This window comes from Perca flavescens, chromosome 10 (genome assembly GCF_004354835.1).
Source record: "Perca flavescens isolate YP-PL-M2 chromosome 10, PFLA_1.0, whole genome shotgun sequence".
Taxonomy (NCBI): domain Eukaryota; kingdom Metazoa; phylum Chordata; class Actinopteri; order Perciformes; family Percidae; genus Perca; species Perca flavescens.
Genome location: NC_041340.1, coordinates 31,999,637 through 32,017,334, shown reverse-complemented (window position 1 = coordinate 32,017,334; position 17,698 = coordinate 31,999,637). Strand labels below are relative to the sequence as shown.

General features: G+C 40.1%; 1 protein-coding gene across 1 annotated transcript; it reads left to right on the top strand.

Annotated features, from left to right (window-relative positions):
• The first annotated feature begins 304 nt into the window (after positions 1–304).
• Positions 305–13,962, top strand: irf2b (interferon regulatory factor 2b). The gene is made up of 9 exons (XM_028589106.1): positions 305–528; positions 3,179–3,272; positions 3,729–3,828; positions 6,626–6,802; positions 7,413–7,459; positions 9,627–9,747; positions 11,375–11,527; positions 12,576–12,613; positions 13,192–13,962. Exons 2-9 carry the CDS (start codon positions 3,186–3,188, stop codon positions 13,459–13,461), a joined length of 993 nt encoding a protein of 330 aa, XP_028444907.1. The 5' UTR covers positions 305–528; positions 3,179–3,185; the 3' UTR covers positions 13,462–13,962.
• The last annotated feature ends 3,736 nt before the right edge of the window (positions 13,963–17,698 follow it).

Below are 17,698 nucleotides of genomic sequence, written 5' to 3'. Positions count from 1 at the left end.
AATATTTAACTACATATGCACTTCATTTGAATTGCATAGATGAGTATTGAGAGTTATATATTGTTGCAATTCCATAATAGGACACAGGGTCCTTTAATTTGACTAATTCTAAGAGGCCTAACGTTACTTTTACATAATAATACATGTTCTAAATAATATAAATAAATAAAGCGTGAGAAGAGGTTAATGTTGACTTTTGTGGAACCAAGAAATAAGAGCAGAGTGAGCCCTCTTAGTTCGGGTTTTTTTTTAAGGAGCGCGCACGCTGCCAAAAGACATCCGCGACGCCGCACGCGCGAGTCACCCAAAGCGAGAGAGAGGAGGGGGATTTCCAGCTCGAGCCCCCACTTCCCGAGCCAGCCGTTGTTTTGCTTTCGGTCTGGGCGCAGAAACAGAAATAAACGACTACCACGCTTTCCTTTTTCTAAAAAAAAAAAAAAAAAAAAGACAAATACCTTGTCCAACTTCAGCTGCGTTTGTTGTTCCGACAGCAGGACCGTGAGGCTACAGGCCGTCCAAACTGAACAGGTAACATTTTATTTCCGTATATTAACACTGTTGACTTGCACCACACAGACTTCCCACAGGACGACATGACGGATCCCTAGCTCGCTGCGTGTGTAAGTGAAAGTAGTAGCTACTGTAGTTTTTCTCTGCCTTCGGTGATTAGGTACGGTATTTATTTTCACTTTTGGCTTGGTTGTTTTTGGGTCAGCACGCTGGAAACGTTAGACGAACAGACCGCTGGTTAACTCTTGACTTGACCCTTTTTTGCCGAATCAAACTTCAATGCCAAATAAACCTGCTACTAACATTTAACGTTACCAAAAGTCCGGGGTTTTAAATGGCTAGAACTAGCTAAGCTTTTTGTTCATATTTGATAACATTTGGCTAGTATGCTATCAGAGGGACCGTTTTTGTTAGTTTGACATTTTAAAAGCGTTGTTTAATTGTATTTTGTTATGTGAGGAAAAGTGAGCTGACGTGAACAAATCCATGTTGTATTCAGGCTTTCGTGCATGTGTTAGTAATTCAGAGTACTGTAAGAATTATGTTATTTGAACTGCACTACAAGTAACGTTAACGTATCATGCTCTGCAACTTCGAAATTTGTTTTGTTTGAAAATTATATAGCTACTGTATATATTTTGATGGTTGAGGAAACACTCTTGAAAACCATACGTAAATTTAACGTCATAAATAATATCATTTGTAACGTACAAATACGTACCATTAGGCTTTGTGAGTTAATGTATAATTGTAATTACAGGGTTTAGCTATGAAGCAGACATTGTAAATATGCATTGCTTGGTAACTGGTGTAATTTACAAAGGATAGTAAATCTGACTCATTGTGCAATCAAAAAAAACAAACATACATACATAGTATTATGAGTAACAGTCTGGTCGTCTGACACTAGTTAAGGCTGAGTTAATGACTTATCCCTATGATTTACCTTTTGGAATTTTAACCCTAAAATTCATTCATGTTTTCACTAATACAGCTGTGCAAACTTCCAATTCAACATTTAACTATGATACCGTACATTATTTGTACCATGGACTGTATAGATTTATACTACCACCTTTTAAAAGTTATTGTTAGCCATAGTGATATGGAGCTGATGATATTGCTGCAGTCAACCTGTACACTTTAAGCTGGATGCAGCTGGAAGTTTTAAAAGTCCCACATTGAAAATGTTGCTTGAGTAAAAGTATGTAAGTATCATGCAGAAAAATGCTCACATTCCGAAACTGGAAATGGTCAAATACGTCCTGTGTTTAATTGTCTAATCATTTCAGCTGTAATTGTAAGCCTATATACTGTTGGGTTGTTTAATTTTTAATTTGAATTTGAATTGCTCTTAATCTCTCAGAGTAATATAGTGGAGTTAAAAGTAAAATATTTCTCTCTGAAATGTATCGGGGTAGAAAAGTAGTGGCATGAAAAGAAAAGACTCGAGTGAAGTACAAGTAACCTCAAATTTGTACTTAAGTACAGCACTTGAGTAAATGTAACTGGATACATTTCACCACTGAGAAAAAGGGATACTACTTAGTGTTTGAGGCTGTGCCATGTCACCCTGTTTGACCTGTCAGGAGGAGGCAGTGTGTTGTGTACATGGGGAGTGTCCGGCTCTCCGGCTGATCCAGCCCTGTAAGGACTTTGATCCCATCAGACTGCAGCGATCATAACCCTGCTCTTAAACCTAATGGGCTGGGCTGCTCTCTGTTTTTTTTTCTTTTTTTCTTTTTTTTTTGTAATAGATAAACATGCTGTATTCATTAACTTATTCTAAAACATTTTATTTGAAATGTAATTTTAATCAGATCAAACAAGGCCAATATGTGGTTGTTGATAGCAGTGGCGCACACGGCTGCAGTTACAGTCCCAGTGATAGTGCAGGAGTTTTTATCTTTACAGCCGCAGACACAATGGATTCAACTCTCTCCTATGTTTAGCTCTATATCTAATTGCGATTATTTTGACTGATATTACGATTACAATATGATCCACGATATTGGAGGGATATTATTCTTATTTTCCTAGAAAAAATATTAAAATTAAAATGATTAATTATTGTTCATATTTCTTTTTTTTTTTTCAAGGATCTGTACAGAACAAATCTTTAGTCTGTAGGATGCAATTTGTAGGCTGGAGCACCACAATACTTAATTCAGAAGTGTTTGACACATGTTATGCCTTTAACAAACTGTAACAACATATTTGGCTTTAGGTATACCGTGTCTGCATCACACCCTCTGCACTAAAGAAAGCACTTGTACAGTTTTTTTTTTTTTTCTGGGTCCATGCAACTGCTTTGGGGTCAATTCTTAATGAAAACATTCATATTTTTAACAATGCACCAGGTTAGAGGCTTCCTTGTACAAGTTACAGCACACGTTCTCTAAGAATCTCAAAATTGGTATCGTAACTGTAATGTCCCTGATCGAATCGATATAGAATCGAATCAAATAGAATCAGAACCTTGTAAATCGTAATCAATTTAAGTAAGTCAATGGCGATACCCAGCCCTAGTCAATATACTGTAATATTGAACCTCTTTTAAAGAACATTCTTTGAATTGTCATACATACGATGTTGCCATCTGTAATATACACACCTACACATGCTTATGTGTTTGTGTCTGAATGTGTGTGTCTGTGTGTCTTCACAGGACAACAATGCCAGTAGAGAGAATGAGGATGAGGCCATGGCTCGAGGAACAGATCGACTCCTGTCAGATACCAGGACTCAAATGGGTTAACAAAGTAAGTGTAAACTGATACTAGGGCTGCACAATATGAGGAAAATATGCGATAACGTTGTTGAATATCGCCATAACAATATTGCTTGCAATAATTAAATATATTATTAAAGTGTACTCAGTTCTGCATTTCTGCTGCTTTCAGTATTCTGCTAAAATACAACAAATTGCTTGATGAATATGAAACGAATGAAAGGAAATCATTTCCAACATTCTTTCATTGAACATTGAATTGAATATAAAAACGCACCACTAAAAAAAAAAAAAAAAAAAAAAAAAAAAAAAAGAATGTCTCTGAGTGTCTTTTGCGATATGTCGCCGCCTGTGTTTATCGCGCCAGTTGATATCGCGATGATGATCAAAAACGATATATTGTGCAGCCCTAACTGATATGTGCACTCGGACACGCACACACGCCATTATTATAGTTCAGCAGCTGACAAAATGTGACTGTCTCTAGGAAAAGAGAATCTTCCAGATCCCGTGGATGCATGCAGCACGTCATGGCTGGGACCTGGAGAAAGATGCTCCGCTCTTCATGAGATGGGCCATACATACTGGTAATACACACACACATCCAGGGCTGGACTGGGACAAAAAAATCGGCCCTGGCATTTTTGGCCCAGGTGGCCCACACCCACCGTGATTAGTCAGACACATTCCCTGCAGACAGTCCTCTTAAAATATGCGTGCATTCTATGATATGAGTTGCCTAGGGTTCAGAGTTGAATAGAGTTCAGCGTTCATGTGATCGTTTTGGATCCTTCAAGAGGGGTGTCAAGATTTATCTGTTGATCTTACACTTAAATAATTAATTAATTCTTAGAGTTATGATTTGTATATTTATGGTATTTTTATATATATTTTTATTATTGATATTGTATTGTCATTATTGTTATTATTACTATTTTGCTTAATATTGGCTTAGCAACTTTAAATTTAATTTTAACTATTGTAAGATTCATATTTTGTCACTTTGGACAAAAGTGTCTGCTAAATACAATAACCATAACCCTTCCCAAAAGCTAGAATAAAGCTGAGAGTAGTATATGCCCTAGAAAAGAGCACCAATACAAGAGAAGCTAATTAAGCCATTCAAGGAACACTGATGCTTGTATCAACACTGATTATATAGATCACACAGACTTTTCAGCTAACAGGCTAACCGCTAGCATTTTCAATGTAAGCTTAAACAGATTACCTGACAGCCACTAACTTTAATGTTACAGACAAACTGCTTGTTGTCGTTATGACGACACACACACACACACACACACACACACACACACACACACACACACACACACACACACACACACACACACACACACAGACAGCCTCCCTCCCTTCCTGAGAGTCCCTGTTAATTTGCCTACTCCTTACCACATCGTCCTCTAGCCTACTATCTTTTCCTCACTCGCTCCCGTGGCCCGGTTGCCTCCTCCTTGCGGCTTCTTCCCTGTCATGATGCTGTTTCTCTCTTCTCTCTCCTTGGCTTCAAGTAATGCTGATGTTGAAGCAGCTACTACAGCCCCAAACATGTCCGAAATTTTTGAGGAATCCGCCTGTAGATTCTTAATCTTTTTCTCCTGTAATTTCTCTGCACCTCCCTTGCACTTTAGTGGTCGTCTGTCCATTTTAACGGTGGATGCTAAACTTCCAGCATAACTATTACAGCTCGTGTCTCGGGGCCGGGAGGCGTGGCCATGGTGGGATTCGTAAATTTGCGGCCCGGAGTGCGGAAGGGGGGTCCCTGGATTTGATTGGGTCAGGCTAGTGCCAATAAAGAAAATTAACCAATGGGCCGCTGTGAATTCTTTATGTGCCGGCCCGGCCAAAGAATTAAAAAAGGCCTATTTATATCGCCGATTCGGCCCAAAAGTGCGTCGGCCCACCGGGAAAATGCCCAGTATGCCAGATGGCCAGTCCAGCCCTGCACACATCAAACAGGGGTTCTCCTTTTCAGTGGTTTTCATTTTCATGCCTACCAGACACCACACCACACCAATGTTATTCAACATTTTACCACAGGTCCCATGGCATGAAAATTTCACTTTATGAGGTTTTTTAACGTTAATATGAGTTCCCCCATCCTGCCTATGGTCCCACAGTGGCTAGAAATGGTGTAAACCGAGCCCTGGGTATCCTGCTCTGCCTTTGAGAAAATGAAAGCTCAGATGGGCCGATCTGGAATCTTCTCCTTATGAGGTCATAAGGAGCAAGGTTACCTCCCCTTTCTCTGCTTTGCCCGCCCAGAGAATTTGGCCCGCCCATGATAAAGAGAGAGACATCATGGCTTGCAAACAAGCGAAGCATGGCAGTTGGTAAAGGCCACACCCCCACCCTCCACCTTGCTCCCCTTCTCTCCTCCTCAATAGCATTTAAAGTTATAGATGCAGAAATGGCACACACTAAGGAAAGCTCATTGTGGGACTGACTCTAGTGGCTGTAATTCTGCACCAAGGCTAAATTTCGGGAAAGAGACTTCAGATACAGTATTAGGGGACCATTAAGGCCTCTATATAACAGCATCCAAAAAGCAGCATGTCATGGGACCTTTTTAAAGAAACTTTTGCTTCGCATTATATGTTTTAGGAAGAAACCTTAATGATCAAGTTGCAGGAGTGTCCCATTCAGTGAGGCCGCAGAAAGTGTCTTAGCCTTTGTTAGGAAGCACACAGCGGCTCTGTGAGAAAGTCCCACAACTCCTAGCTGCATCAGGCAAGAGGAAAATGTTTTAAATCAGCTCGATTCTACCCAGGAGGACGTCCCAGGTTCAGAAAAGATTGCAACAGTAAAAAAAAAGTCAGAAATGCAGAAATTGTCAGTGTAAAATATTATTTATTTTTAGTTCCACACTTTAGGAAAGCCGCTGAAATCGACCTACTTTTAGCAATCGGCTGCAGTGTCCAGACGTAGCTTGTTGGTGATATAAAGAGTCACTAGAAATACTTAGTTTGAACAATTAATTCACAGATTCTGCAGTATTCCGTGTATTTATGAAATTAAACAAACTCCCAATTTTTTTATAACCAGCAAGTCCACAGAGCTAAACTTACATGAAGTATGTTTTTTTTTTAATTGTTTGAGGAAACAGGATTTGATCATACCAGCTTTTTCCACCTAAAAAAATAATAATAACCAATTAATAGTCTCATGTTAAAGTTTGTAACTGCGTTTGTATGATGTGTCATACCCAACAAATGCACATTAAAAAAAAGCATACTTTTCATTTTGTCCAGTCTCTTGCAGAGCAGCGGACTAATTTAAGCTGAATAATGTACGAGGAAAATCACAAACTGAATAATTATACTGTATACTATATACCTGTGACTTTCTGTTTCTGTGTATGTGTAGGCAAATACCAGGCAGGCATTGACCGTCCGGACCCAAAGACGTGGAAGGCTAATTTCCGCTGTGCCATGAACAGCCTGCCAGACATCGAGGAGGTGAAGGATAAAAGCAACAAAAAGGGAACAAATGCCTTCAGAGTTTACAAGATGCTCTCCTCCTCTGAGAGAAACATGAAGAAAGGTGAGTGCTAAGCACATGAGAAGCTGGGTGCAGATGATAGCCTGACAGATTCTTTTTAGGGGATGAAGGAATGAAGGGGGTAGGGGGGCCTCAATCCAGGAGTGGGCTGTCCAGATTGGATGTCTTCACTAGTAAATGGGGAAAGTACCTGAGCTTTCTGTACGGTTCCTAAGAAGCTTTGTGCAGGGGAGAGACGTGTATAACTGGTTTATGGTGTTGTCATTTCTACATTATGTTTATTTGGTTTACAGTTACCCTCTTTTGTTACTATTTTTAGTGTTGAATATTGTAGTTACTGTGTCATATTTTCTTGAATTTTGTCTGGGTGGGTGGTGATGACTAAGGGGCGGGGTGGATATGTTCATGTTGCGAATTTATGTTTTGTATGTTTAAAAAAAAAAAAAAAAAAAAAAAAGAATTGTTAATCGCAAAAGAAAGGGGAGTGCTGCTGTGGTTAAGAACTCTTAGCACTTTTCTAGATTTGATCCATTTCTCTTGAACAGACTTATTTATGATTCCATAATTACCGTATCAAGACCCTCGCCACGTATATTGTTGCTTTTAAATCCACTTCTGAAAGGTGTGTGTTTCTGTCTGTATGTCCATTTAGGAAAGAAGAAGACAGACAAGGAGGGGAGGCCCAAGGGAAATAAAGAGGTAGATAAACATGTCAAAGCCCTTTTACACATGACACCCACAGGATGTGCAGGATAGAGTAGTGGTTTTTGTGGGCACATAACACACACCTCTATTAAAGCAACACCAAAGATTCTTTTCTACCTTTTTTAAAAGAATGTTTCCAAAATCGTTTCAGTGGTTCATCAACTCGTAACAGGGTGAACGGCACTTCTGCATTCGCTTCGCGACCCTTGATCGGCTATAACCACACTATGCAAGTTTGCCAGATTGGGTAGCGGATCTGTAGTTCCAGTGAGACATAATGGACACAATTCTGCTTCCAACCTGTATGGGGACCGAAGAGGAAAAGTGCTTTGGTGTTGCTTTTAAAGAGGGTGTTCACACGTGACATTACCTTTTTTATTCAACATTTTATTTCTGCTCACCATAAGTGGCAGGGCTGCTGAACAAGCAGCATGACGGGAAATAATCCCATTATTTTATTTTAAAATAATACCACCAGAGAGTGTGGTTCGGATTTCTCACTCAGGCCTTGCAATAAACCGTCCTCTCCTCGCCAATCTGGTCACACAGAGGTACTTAACTTTACTGAGAAATGTTGCTAAGATTTCTGGAAATCTATCTTTAATTTTGTATTGCTTAGATTTGAGTGTAAAGTCATAACTTTAAAATTCCGCCGGATTCACTCATTTAGGCCCGATATTCGTTTCCTTTGTGTAGTAATTTTAAACTCCGGTGGATTTGTGAGGACTATGGTTAACTGCTCCTCAGATCTCTGCAGGGTAAATCCAGACAGCTAGCTAGACTATCTGTCCAATCTGAGTTTTCTGTTGCACGACTAAAACTACTTTTGAACGTACGCATGTTCCACCAAAACAAGTTCCTTCCAGAGGCTATTTTGCAGAGGCTTGTGACTGGTTTAAAGAAATGCCAATAAACCAGAGCACATTTTTCTCACATCCCGGCATTCTGTGTGCACCCTCCTCCGCAGTGCTGTGGAGGAAGGTCTGGCAAAGCGAGGCTAGGTCTTCGCTAAACTAAGCTGTTAATAAAATTCTGTTCCAAGTATAGTTTTTATAGCTAAACACCTGAGCAAAACCATCAGCATAAAGCGTACTAATGTCTGTGCACTGGGTCACTACATCCCCGCTGTCACTATTACTGTACGTACACACCGCCACCGACTTGAGCTTCAAAGAAGCTCTGGCCGCCCTGTCAAGGACTCTTGTCAAAAAGTACGGGGAAGCTTTTTGACGCTTTGGCCGCTCCCACTGCACAGCCAATACATTGACACTAAAAACCTTTTATAAATTACATATATAATGACAGAATTTGTATTGTTCGGTGTCTGTTATCACTTAACTCGCTCGTTAGCCGCTGAACTGCAGCAGAATGTAGGCAGAGCGAGCAGCCACCAGCTGTTGATCCGTGCAGGACTTCACTGTGAGCGGACTGTTTAGAGACGATGTGACCGGCAGGTAACGTTAACTGATCCCTAAACGCAAACAACGTCATATTATAAATCATAGGGAACCCAGCAACGGCGATTATGATGTTTTCCTCCATTTTCTCGGAACTAATGTTTTGGTTGGAACGAAAGATTACATCGTATGTTTCTCCGGAATCAGCCAGCGCGAAGGAAGTCTATATTCCGATTGATTGCTGGCGCTTGCCGCTGAACCGTGCCATAGCTCATTACCATAAAGTTGACATTCTTTCAACTTTCTGATTGCCGCACTGGTCGCTCAAAACGCGACGCCGACAGATTTGCCGCTCCTTGCAGCTGAGAGAAGCCAGCTTCCATTGAAAATGAACGACTTCCGGTATCTTTAGAAGCTCAAGTCGGCGGCGGTGTGTACGTACAGTTAGTTTCTCATTATCACAGTTAAAATGTAATGAAGTTATTAGATTGAGGATACTATGTTTAAATGGGCATGTGAGTATTGTTGTCCATATAACTGGTATAAATAAACTTCTGTGTTTTAGCAGTTTTAGTTTAAGGTTTCCTGCGCTATATATGCTGCTGTTCATCACAGTGTGATGACAACACAGGCACAGATCTTTCTCCTAACATTAAAGTCACCGTCCTGTTTGGACACAAAAAACGGCATGCACGATTTAAAATTGATCTTCCATAATTATTAATCTTTTTCTGTCTCTTCTTCCACTCTCTTCTCAACATCAGGTAGCTTCTCCATCTCCAGTCACTCATGTTGGACCTATTGACTACACCAAACAGGAAATGATCAAACACGAAGGGATCAAGCAGGAAGCACTAGAGATGACAGTGTCGGGCAGTGGCTCAGGTACTGCACCAGTAATCTCTGTAAACAGATATCTTTATATAAAGGCACAACCTGTTAGCCTGGTCCTACCAGACTCTGGTAAATTTAATTTGTATAGAGAGTTTGGCCACTCTTCATTGATAAGCGTTAACTTCCTTGAAGGCGGGTAATCTGTTGAAGTTTAAAACTATTGGATCTGCCCAGAGCCACTCTGGATCTGCCATAACCAATCGCTAACGTTTGGTTGTGACGTTGGCTTAGCATCACTAGCGTTCGCCACACCAACTCCTTCACCACTAACGGAGCGAGCTGGAAAATCAAACTTTTCCCGAACCCCGTGGGGAGGAGGACCACAACATCATGGCCACCAACACAACTCAGCAAAGATTGTTCTCGCTTGGGCTTTAACTTCTGGATATTCGGCAGCGTTGCCACAACGGACTGATGGCTTCGCTCCCATCTTTCTCCGTCGCCATTACGTAACTACAACTCAAACTAGCGCACGACCTCAACGTCATCGTTCTCAGCCACTCCCTCTGTTCGCTGATTGGACTGGTAAAGATAACACCCGCAAATATACCGCCAACCCAGACGGCGTACTGAAGGAAAATGAAAATTGAGCAGAAGTACATAGGAGGGCGGAGCCAGGCTAACAACCTGTAGGCAGCGGGACAAAATGTTGGTATCAAACATTCTGGTTTCCCTTTTTAGTCCGTTTGAGGGCAAAAGAGGCGGAACACATTGGGTGAAATGCAATCTCGAAACCCATCATTTGATGGCCATTTAGCTTCTTTTTCTTTATATTTATTAATCTGCATTCATATGCAGATATCTGTTTATAGAGACGTCATTTCTCAGCTCCAACAACATTCTTGCGTCTCAAGTCGGACCCGGCTCCCTGAAGAGGAAGTCTTGGCCCTGATATAGCTAATATTCAGATATTCGCTGGCTACACCGAAACCACAAATATAGGCCAATGCCCCCAGAGATTTAATCGCTGGTAGCTGATGAGTTCAGAGATTGTTACACCAGTTTCTTTTTTATTAATATTTTGTGGCTATTTTGGATCATACTTGGGTTTAGGCCTATTTTTGGAAAATACTTCTGCTCTGATGTATTGTCATTATAAAACAGTTAAACCTTGTCACCGACATATTGCTAGTTACATTATAATGTTTCTGACAGTGTGGTTGATGACTTGAACTTATAAAGCACGATAACTGACTCCTGCCCTAATACATTCACTATCTGCTTACTGTTCTATGCCTTGAGAGGAGGCTTTGGTGTTCAAGTTGTTTTCTAATGCCACCGTCACAGCAGTGTGTGTATATATATATATATATATATATATATATATATATATATATATATATATATATATATATATATATATATATATATATATATATATATATATATATATATATATATATATATTTGTACTTTATAAATATTGAATAACTACACTTTGATTTTTGAGGTGTCCGAATAGCTGATGGAGAAGACTCTTTATCTCGCATCAGTGGGTAGATGTGTAACTAGATCTTTCCACACACTTAAGATACATTTGATTAATAATTAATTTACAGCCCAGGAGTGACCTCACGTGTTCAGCCTGTCATAACCTATCCGATGTGGCCATTCACAGCCATTCACAGCTCAGTAGAAGACCACGTGATCACCAGCGAGCAGCTGCCGTTCGTCTGTCAGACGATCGAAGTGACCACTGAGAACGAAGAGCAGACTGTTAGCTCCTCCCACTCGTACCCGCTCCAAATCTCTCCTGTGTCCTCATGCTGCGGTGAGAAAACACACACACGCACAAAAACACACACACACACACAGACATAGACACACGCTTACACATCACTCTTTACCAGTATTGTATAAAATACTTTAAAGCAATACTTTAGTAAAAGTACCTTACCAGAAAATGACTTTGGTTAAAGTTACCTTTTTAAAGTCTTAAAGTATCTAAATATTAACTGTACTTAAAAAAAAAAAAAGTATTTTTATGATATTAAATGTACTTAATAATTAGAAGTAAATGTAAAAAAAAAAAGAAAAAACATAACCATGCATGCTCACTGGAAACTAAACATGGCGATGCCTTAATATTTTGTAATGCTCAGAGTTCATTACATTGTCAAAACTGGACCCCTTTTTCATCTTGTATTATTTCAATTCATTCATTACCACCCAGAGGGGTGTGTGTGTGTGTGTGTGTGTGTGTGTGTGTGTGTGTGTGTGTGTGTGTGTGTGTGTGTGTGTGTGTGTGTGTGTGTGTGTGTGTGTGTGTGTGTGTGTGTGTGTGTGTGTGTGTGTGTGTGTGTGTGTGTGTGTGTGTGTGTGTGTGTGTGTGTGTGTGTGTGTGTGTGTGTGTGTGTGTGTGTGTTGCGTCTATCTTTTCTCTGCCCCAACCAGTCATTCAGGTAGAAGTGGCTCTATCAGTTTACAGTTGTAATCATTCAATCTGTCATTGTTTGTCTCTACTTTCTTTTCCTTTCTCCATCGCTACCATGGCTAAAAGTATTCATTAATCCCTTTGTTTCTTTTCATGTATGTATTTGGCTTTTCTCACTTTGACATATACGTACATTGAGTTGTGCTACTGTGTGCAGGTGTTTGCACTGTTTAAACTGTTTAAATAGTAAACCACGCATGTAAGCCTTGTTAATATGTTTTCCTGGTTTAATTGAGCTCTTCCTCTTTCTCCCGCTCTTCATGCCTTTCTCTCTTTCTGTGTTTCTTTCTCCCTGATGTATGTGATCAAAGGATGACTTCTTGCAAAATGTACCTGAATACTAATGAATTAACTGTTTATTTACATCTTTTTTTTATTTCTACAGGCAGCGACACAGACAGTGACACAGAGGACACCAAAGAGGTGAGTCTCCCATTCAACACACTTTATACACAGAGGAGAGAATAATTAACTGCTGGGATCAACAGATAAACAAGTTTTTACCTGCTTCAATCTTTCTGCTGAAACTGTGTGTGTGTGTGACTGTGTGTTCCTTCCTGTAATGTTGCGAGAGACTGAGAAAGAGGAGGGCCTTGTCAGGAACTGTTGTCCTTTGTAGTACATTGTACCCACAGTGAACACACACACACACACACACACACACACACACTACATCGGTGGTAGAGTACAGCGTTTTTAACTTTGTTGCAGTGTAGAAACTTTCCTTCAAATCCTGATTTGTTTTTGATGTGAATAACAGTAGTCAATAAGAAATGCACTTTCTGGCTCTTAGGTTACAGTAATATTGACACTTTTTATTTTTTTTTACATGTAATGCATAATGTCATATTCTGACTGGATCACTGAGGTGTTGATTGAGCTTATTTTGCAATGGGGTTTCACCATAACATAGTCAGGAAATTAGTCACAGCCTTTTGGGGCTCTGATTGCGCTTTTGCTTACACTCGTCCTGTTTTTTTTTTCCTTGTTTGAACTGACAGGGTGTCAGTGCAGTCTGGAGGCGGGACTACAACCCGTCCGTTCTCAGGATTCCCACGTGTCCTCTCCCCGGCATGGCCACCTTCGTCACTGCGGCCAAGCCCAACTTCAGGGTGACCAGCACGCGGGACCCGGTGCCGCTCATCAGCTACCACACCGACGGCTGGACGCCCGCCTACGGCCACAACTCTCTGGTGTCTACGGCAACCAGCCACACCCACGAGATGCGCGCAAGTGTCATTATGAAAACCTCGGATGTGACTACCTCCTGACCTCTAACCCCAGATCAGGGAGTACCACCACTGCTTCCAGGACATAGGATCGACGGAGAGAGAAAGTTTGTTTTTTCCTTCCATCAGCGCTGCATGGGGCCTAAACAGGGCGAGCATCAAAACCTTTGATTTTATTTTGTAGCTTCTGTCTGGGCGATGAATTCTCTGTTTTCCTCTTAGTCGGGGGAAACTGCTGACTGGTGGACTTAATTTGCCAGGGCTTGACATGCCCACTGATTGGTGAGCACTTATGCCAAATTAATTATTTGTAAAAAAAAAAAGAAGAAAGAATGGATGCGAGGGTCCGTGTGTGTCATCATCTTCCCATGATTGCGAGGGTTCGGGAACCATCCGTCTGCAGCTTAGAATTAATGACCACGTGGACACTAGAGACCGACCAATAAATGATTTTTATGGCCGACAATGATACAAATATTTGGTGATTTAAAAATCCGATATTCCGATATATCGGCCGATTATATATTTAAAAAAAAAAAAAGAATCCAGAAACATGTAAAAAAACATAAACAGATTTCCCTAACCTTAGTTATTTGTAGTTATTTATGAGTCCTCACTAAAATAATATGATAATGCAGTTTAAAAATAAACTTACAACAAAATATATTAAAGTTCTGATAAATGAAATGTATGAAAATAAGATATGAAACTTAAAGTCCTTTGAACAATAACAACAAAAAAAGAATCAAAGAGTAGGGACGTTGTAGAGCGCCCTCTGGTGGACAAACTATGCCACGCCAACACTCGTAACATGGTTGAAGGGTGTTTTGTCCATTTTTATTTTAGTTTTTAAATATTCATTTATCGGCCATTATAAATGCCGATACCGATAGTTTGGAAAATGCCTAATATCGGCCGATAATATCCGCCCGCCGATAATATCCGCCCGCCGATAAATCTGTCGGGCTCTAGTGGACACACACAGGCAAACACGTATGCAGACTTGAAATAAATAGAACCGTGTGTGCATGTCCACATCCGTTATATCTGGCCTTTTAGACCCCATAATAATGCATGTGTCACTGGAAGATTGGGTTCTCTGTTTAAGCTTAAGCATGCATTATGCCCAATGAAAGAAATTCACTACTTTTCATCTATCATGAAACAAATAAGCTTTTAGTTGTGAAAATATCTAGACATGTTTTTAATTGCCCAACCTGTAGATTAATGCACTTTTTTAATGATTTATCTTTGAGTCAGTAATGCCTTATTGCAGAGTTATAACTACATCCTAATATCCATCCATTGTGTTGTGATTTTTAGCTGTATACAGTCTCAAATCAAACTAATGGTTCCTAATAGTTCTTCACAGGAAGTGGATTTTGTATGTCATTTACATTTTTCAAATCTCTGCTCATGAAATGGCCAGATTTAGCCACACGTCCTTTAAGATTACTCACCATTACGTCGTCTCAACATAGTGTAAACTCAAGTGTAGGCATGAAACATTACGAAACACTTTACCGGCACACACGGATTGGAACAAAGACGTGTTCATAACAGAGCAATGACAAACACAAACGTTTTATGGGCAATCGCACCTCTGTGGGCAAACCAGCCTAAACCAGCAGCAAGTTGCAAAAGAGAATCAAAGGCATGTGTTGATCTAGATACAGATCGACAAACATTATGAAGCCCTGATTGGCCCGCGCAGTGGAAAGCAGGCGTGTGTATGTGTCTGTCTGTCTGGAGACCTCAGGACAAAGTACCCCGCCAACACACAGACGGATCAACAGACCGAACGAACGAACGAACGAACGACCGACTCGCTGACAGACTGACTGACACACTGTGAACTATGTATCCATGGCTTCTCTTTTTCCTTCTGGCGTTAATAATGTACATAGCTCATATGTATGTATGCCTGCAAGCTTCTTCAGCACCTTACGGACAGCACTGTGTGCGTGCGTGCGTGTGTGTGTGCGCGTGTGTGTGTCGTGTGTGTGTGTGTGTGTGTGTGTGTGTGTTTTTGATAGGAAAAGCCTTACTGAAAATGTGTGCCTTGTGATATAGTGTGGCTGGATTCAAACTATCTGTGCTTTAGTCTGCTAGTGACACATGCACGCAGGTAGCTTTCAGGAATTGAACTTGTCCCTGTGTGGATTGAGACAGTAGGCAGTGTCATTGTGGCAATCATGGAGGAATGAAGAAGTGGTTATTACGCTACCTTTGTGCACACTGTGTACATGTCTTGACCTGGTTAATTGATCAGTGATGTAAGAAACCTGCTCATATGTTTAGACTGTTTCTATTTGAGCTCGTTGGGTTAGAGGGAGGGGCCGGAGCGACACATATCTCAGGGTTTCAGAGGTCCATCTCAACATCTTAGCTTGAGTGACAGCGTAAGCGTAGTGCGTGCAAGCGGCAGTTAATTCTGCACATTTGAAGTGAATGTCCTGCTATAATAATAATAATAATAATAATAATAATAATAATAATAATAATAATAATAATAATAATAATAATAATAAGAAGAAGAAGAAGAAGAATAGGGAAGTCTGGGCTTGAGATACGTCCCAGAGGACCGTGTCGTCAGCAGCTCTGAGTGCTGTTGTTTTTACAGTCTAGTCTCTTCGTTTCCCAGTTGACTTTAGTGCACAGATGTCTCCGTTTAAGTCCCTCCTTTGTTTGTCTCATTATGTCCATCTCTTCTTCGGCTCAGTAGCCACTAGCCTTACTCCTGTTGTCTTAATGATAAACAATTCTTTTGACACATTTTAAAAGTAAATATATTATGCACAGAATGATGAATGTGTGCTGCAAACGGAAGTTTTTTTGTGTTTGTGGTCTGTTTTTCCAAGGAATTATTGGAGTACGCTCATTTGTTTCAGTATTATTTAGCAAAATGTCAAGTACCAGAATATAAAATGTTTATATAAGGTCCCCTGAGAGTCCTCAGTTATGAATTTACAATGAGCGTGTCAGACAGCTACTGTGTGTTAGCGGCTAGCAGGCTAAAGCACAGTTCTCCTCCCTGGCTTGCGCAAATCTTCTGAAAAAGTTCCTGAAGCAAAAACAAATGGGACAAATACCAAACCACTAGAGTTAGAGACTTACACTGGACCGCACATTACTTTCATGGTGAATTTATTTAAGAGTCTCATTGAATCAAAGGGGTTTTGGTCTTACTTGATAGCAGGTGTAGAATAGGCATTGCTTTACCAAAATATTCCTCCCGTGTGCCTTTTTTTTATTGTTCCTAACCTCGCATTACATACTGAAAGGTTGCTTCTATTCTTCTGTGGTTCCCCTTCACGCTAGTTTTTTGATGGTAAGGCTACAATACACAGACCATATTTAAAGCAATGTATGCTAATCATTTTGTCAACAGCCTTTACAAACACCTGCCTTATTATATATATATATATTTTTTTAATCATGCATTTGTCTCTGTGAGCCTTTTTATTTCCCGCAATTTTGTTTTAGTGGTCACATCCTCTCTGAACAAGATATTGAAAAAAAATAACAGTTGGGATATGCACAATCCTGTAGTTGTAATGACCGAATCAGATGCTGGCAATTGTTTGTAAAACTTACATGTGCCTATTTACTATACTCTTTGCTTGGCATATACACATGATGATCCATATTAAGCCTTCACACCAGAGCAAATGTATCGAATGAAAAAATATTTTCTTTTTTTTTTTCTTTTTTTTTTTTTTTTTTTTATCGAAATGATCAAGACTTCTACTCCAACAATCAAATATTCAGACCCCTCTATAATTCACATTGCCTCCAAAGGCTGACCCTGTTATTAGGAAGAGGCGTAGCGAGGAATACCTCAAGTGCACTTAAAAGTAAAGTCCATTTCTGCTTTGTTACGTCAAAGGGACGTCATTGCAGCCAAAAGTCGACCGTGAAAGTTGATGTCGACGAGATGTAATAATGTTGAAAAGTAAAGTGAGATCTATCATGCTGTTCCAACCTGCTTTTGCTTCATGTGATTCACAGCCACTGAATCATTGTTCAGTCAGATCTGAGGTGTGTCTCAGCACCATAAAGGATAATATTGCCATTCAGTTTAAAGAATATAAAAAAACAAAGTAATTGGTCAACTGCTCAAAATGCAGCGCAACATGTCTCCACTGCTTATTCTCTGTACATTATGAACTACAAGTCAATCAACATGTAAATCTCAATAAATAATGTTTTTGTATTTATTCAGAGTTGTTTATTGACGTGCTTTATGACCAGTGGTGCAATGGAACTAACTACATTT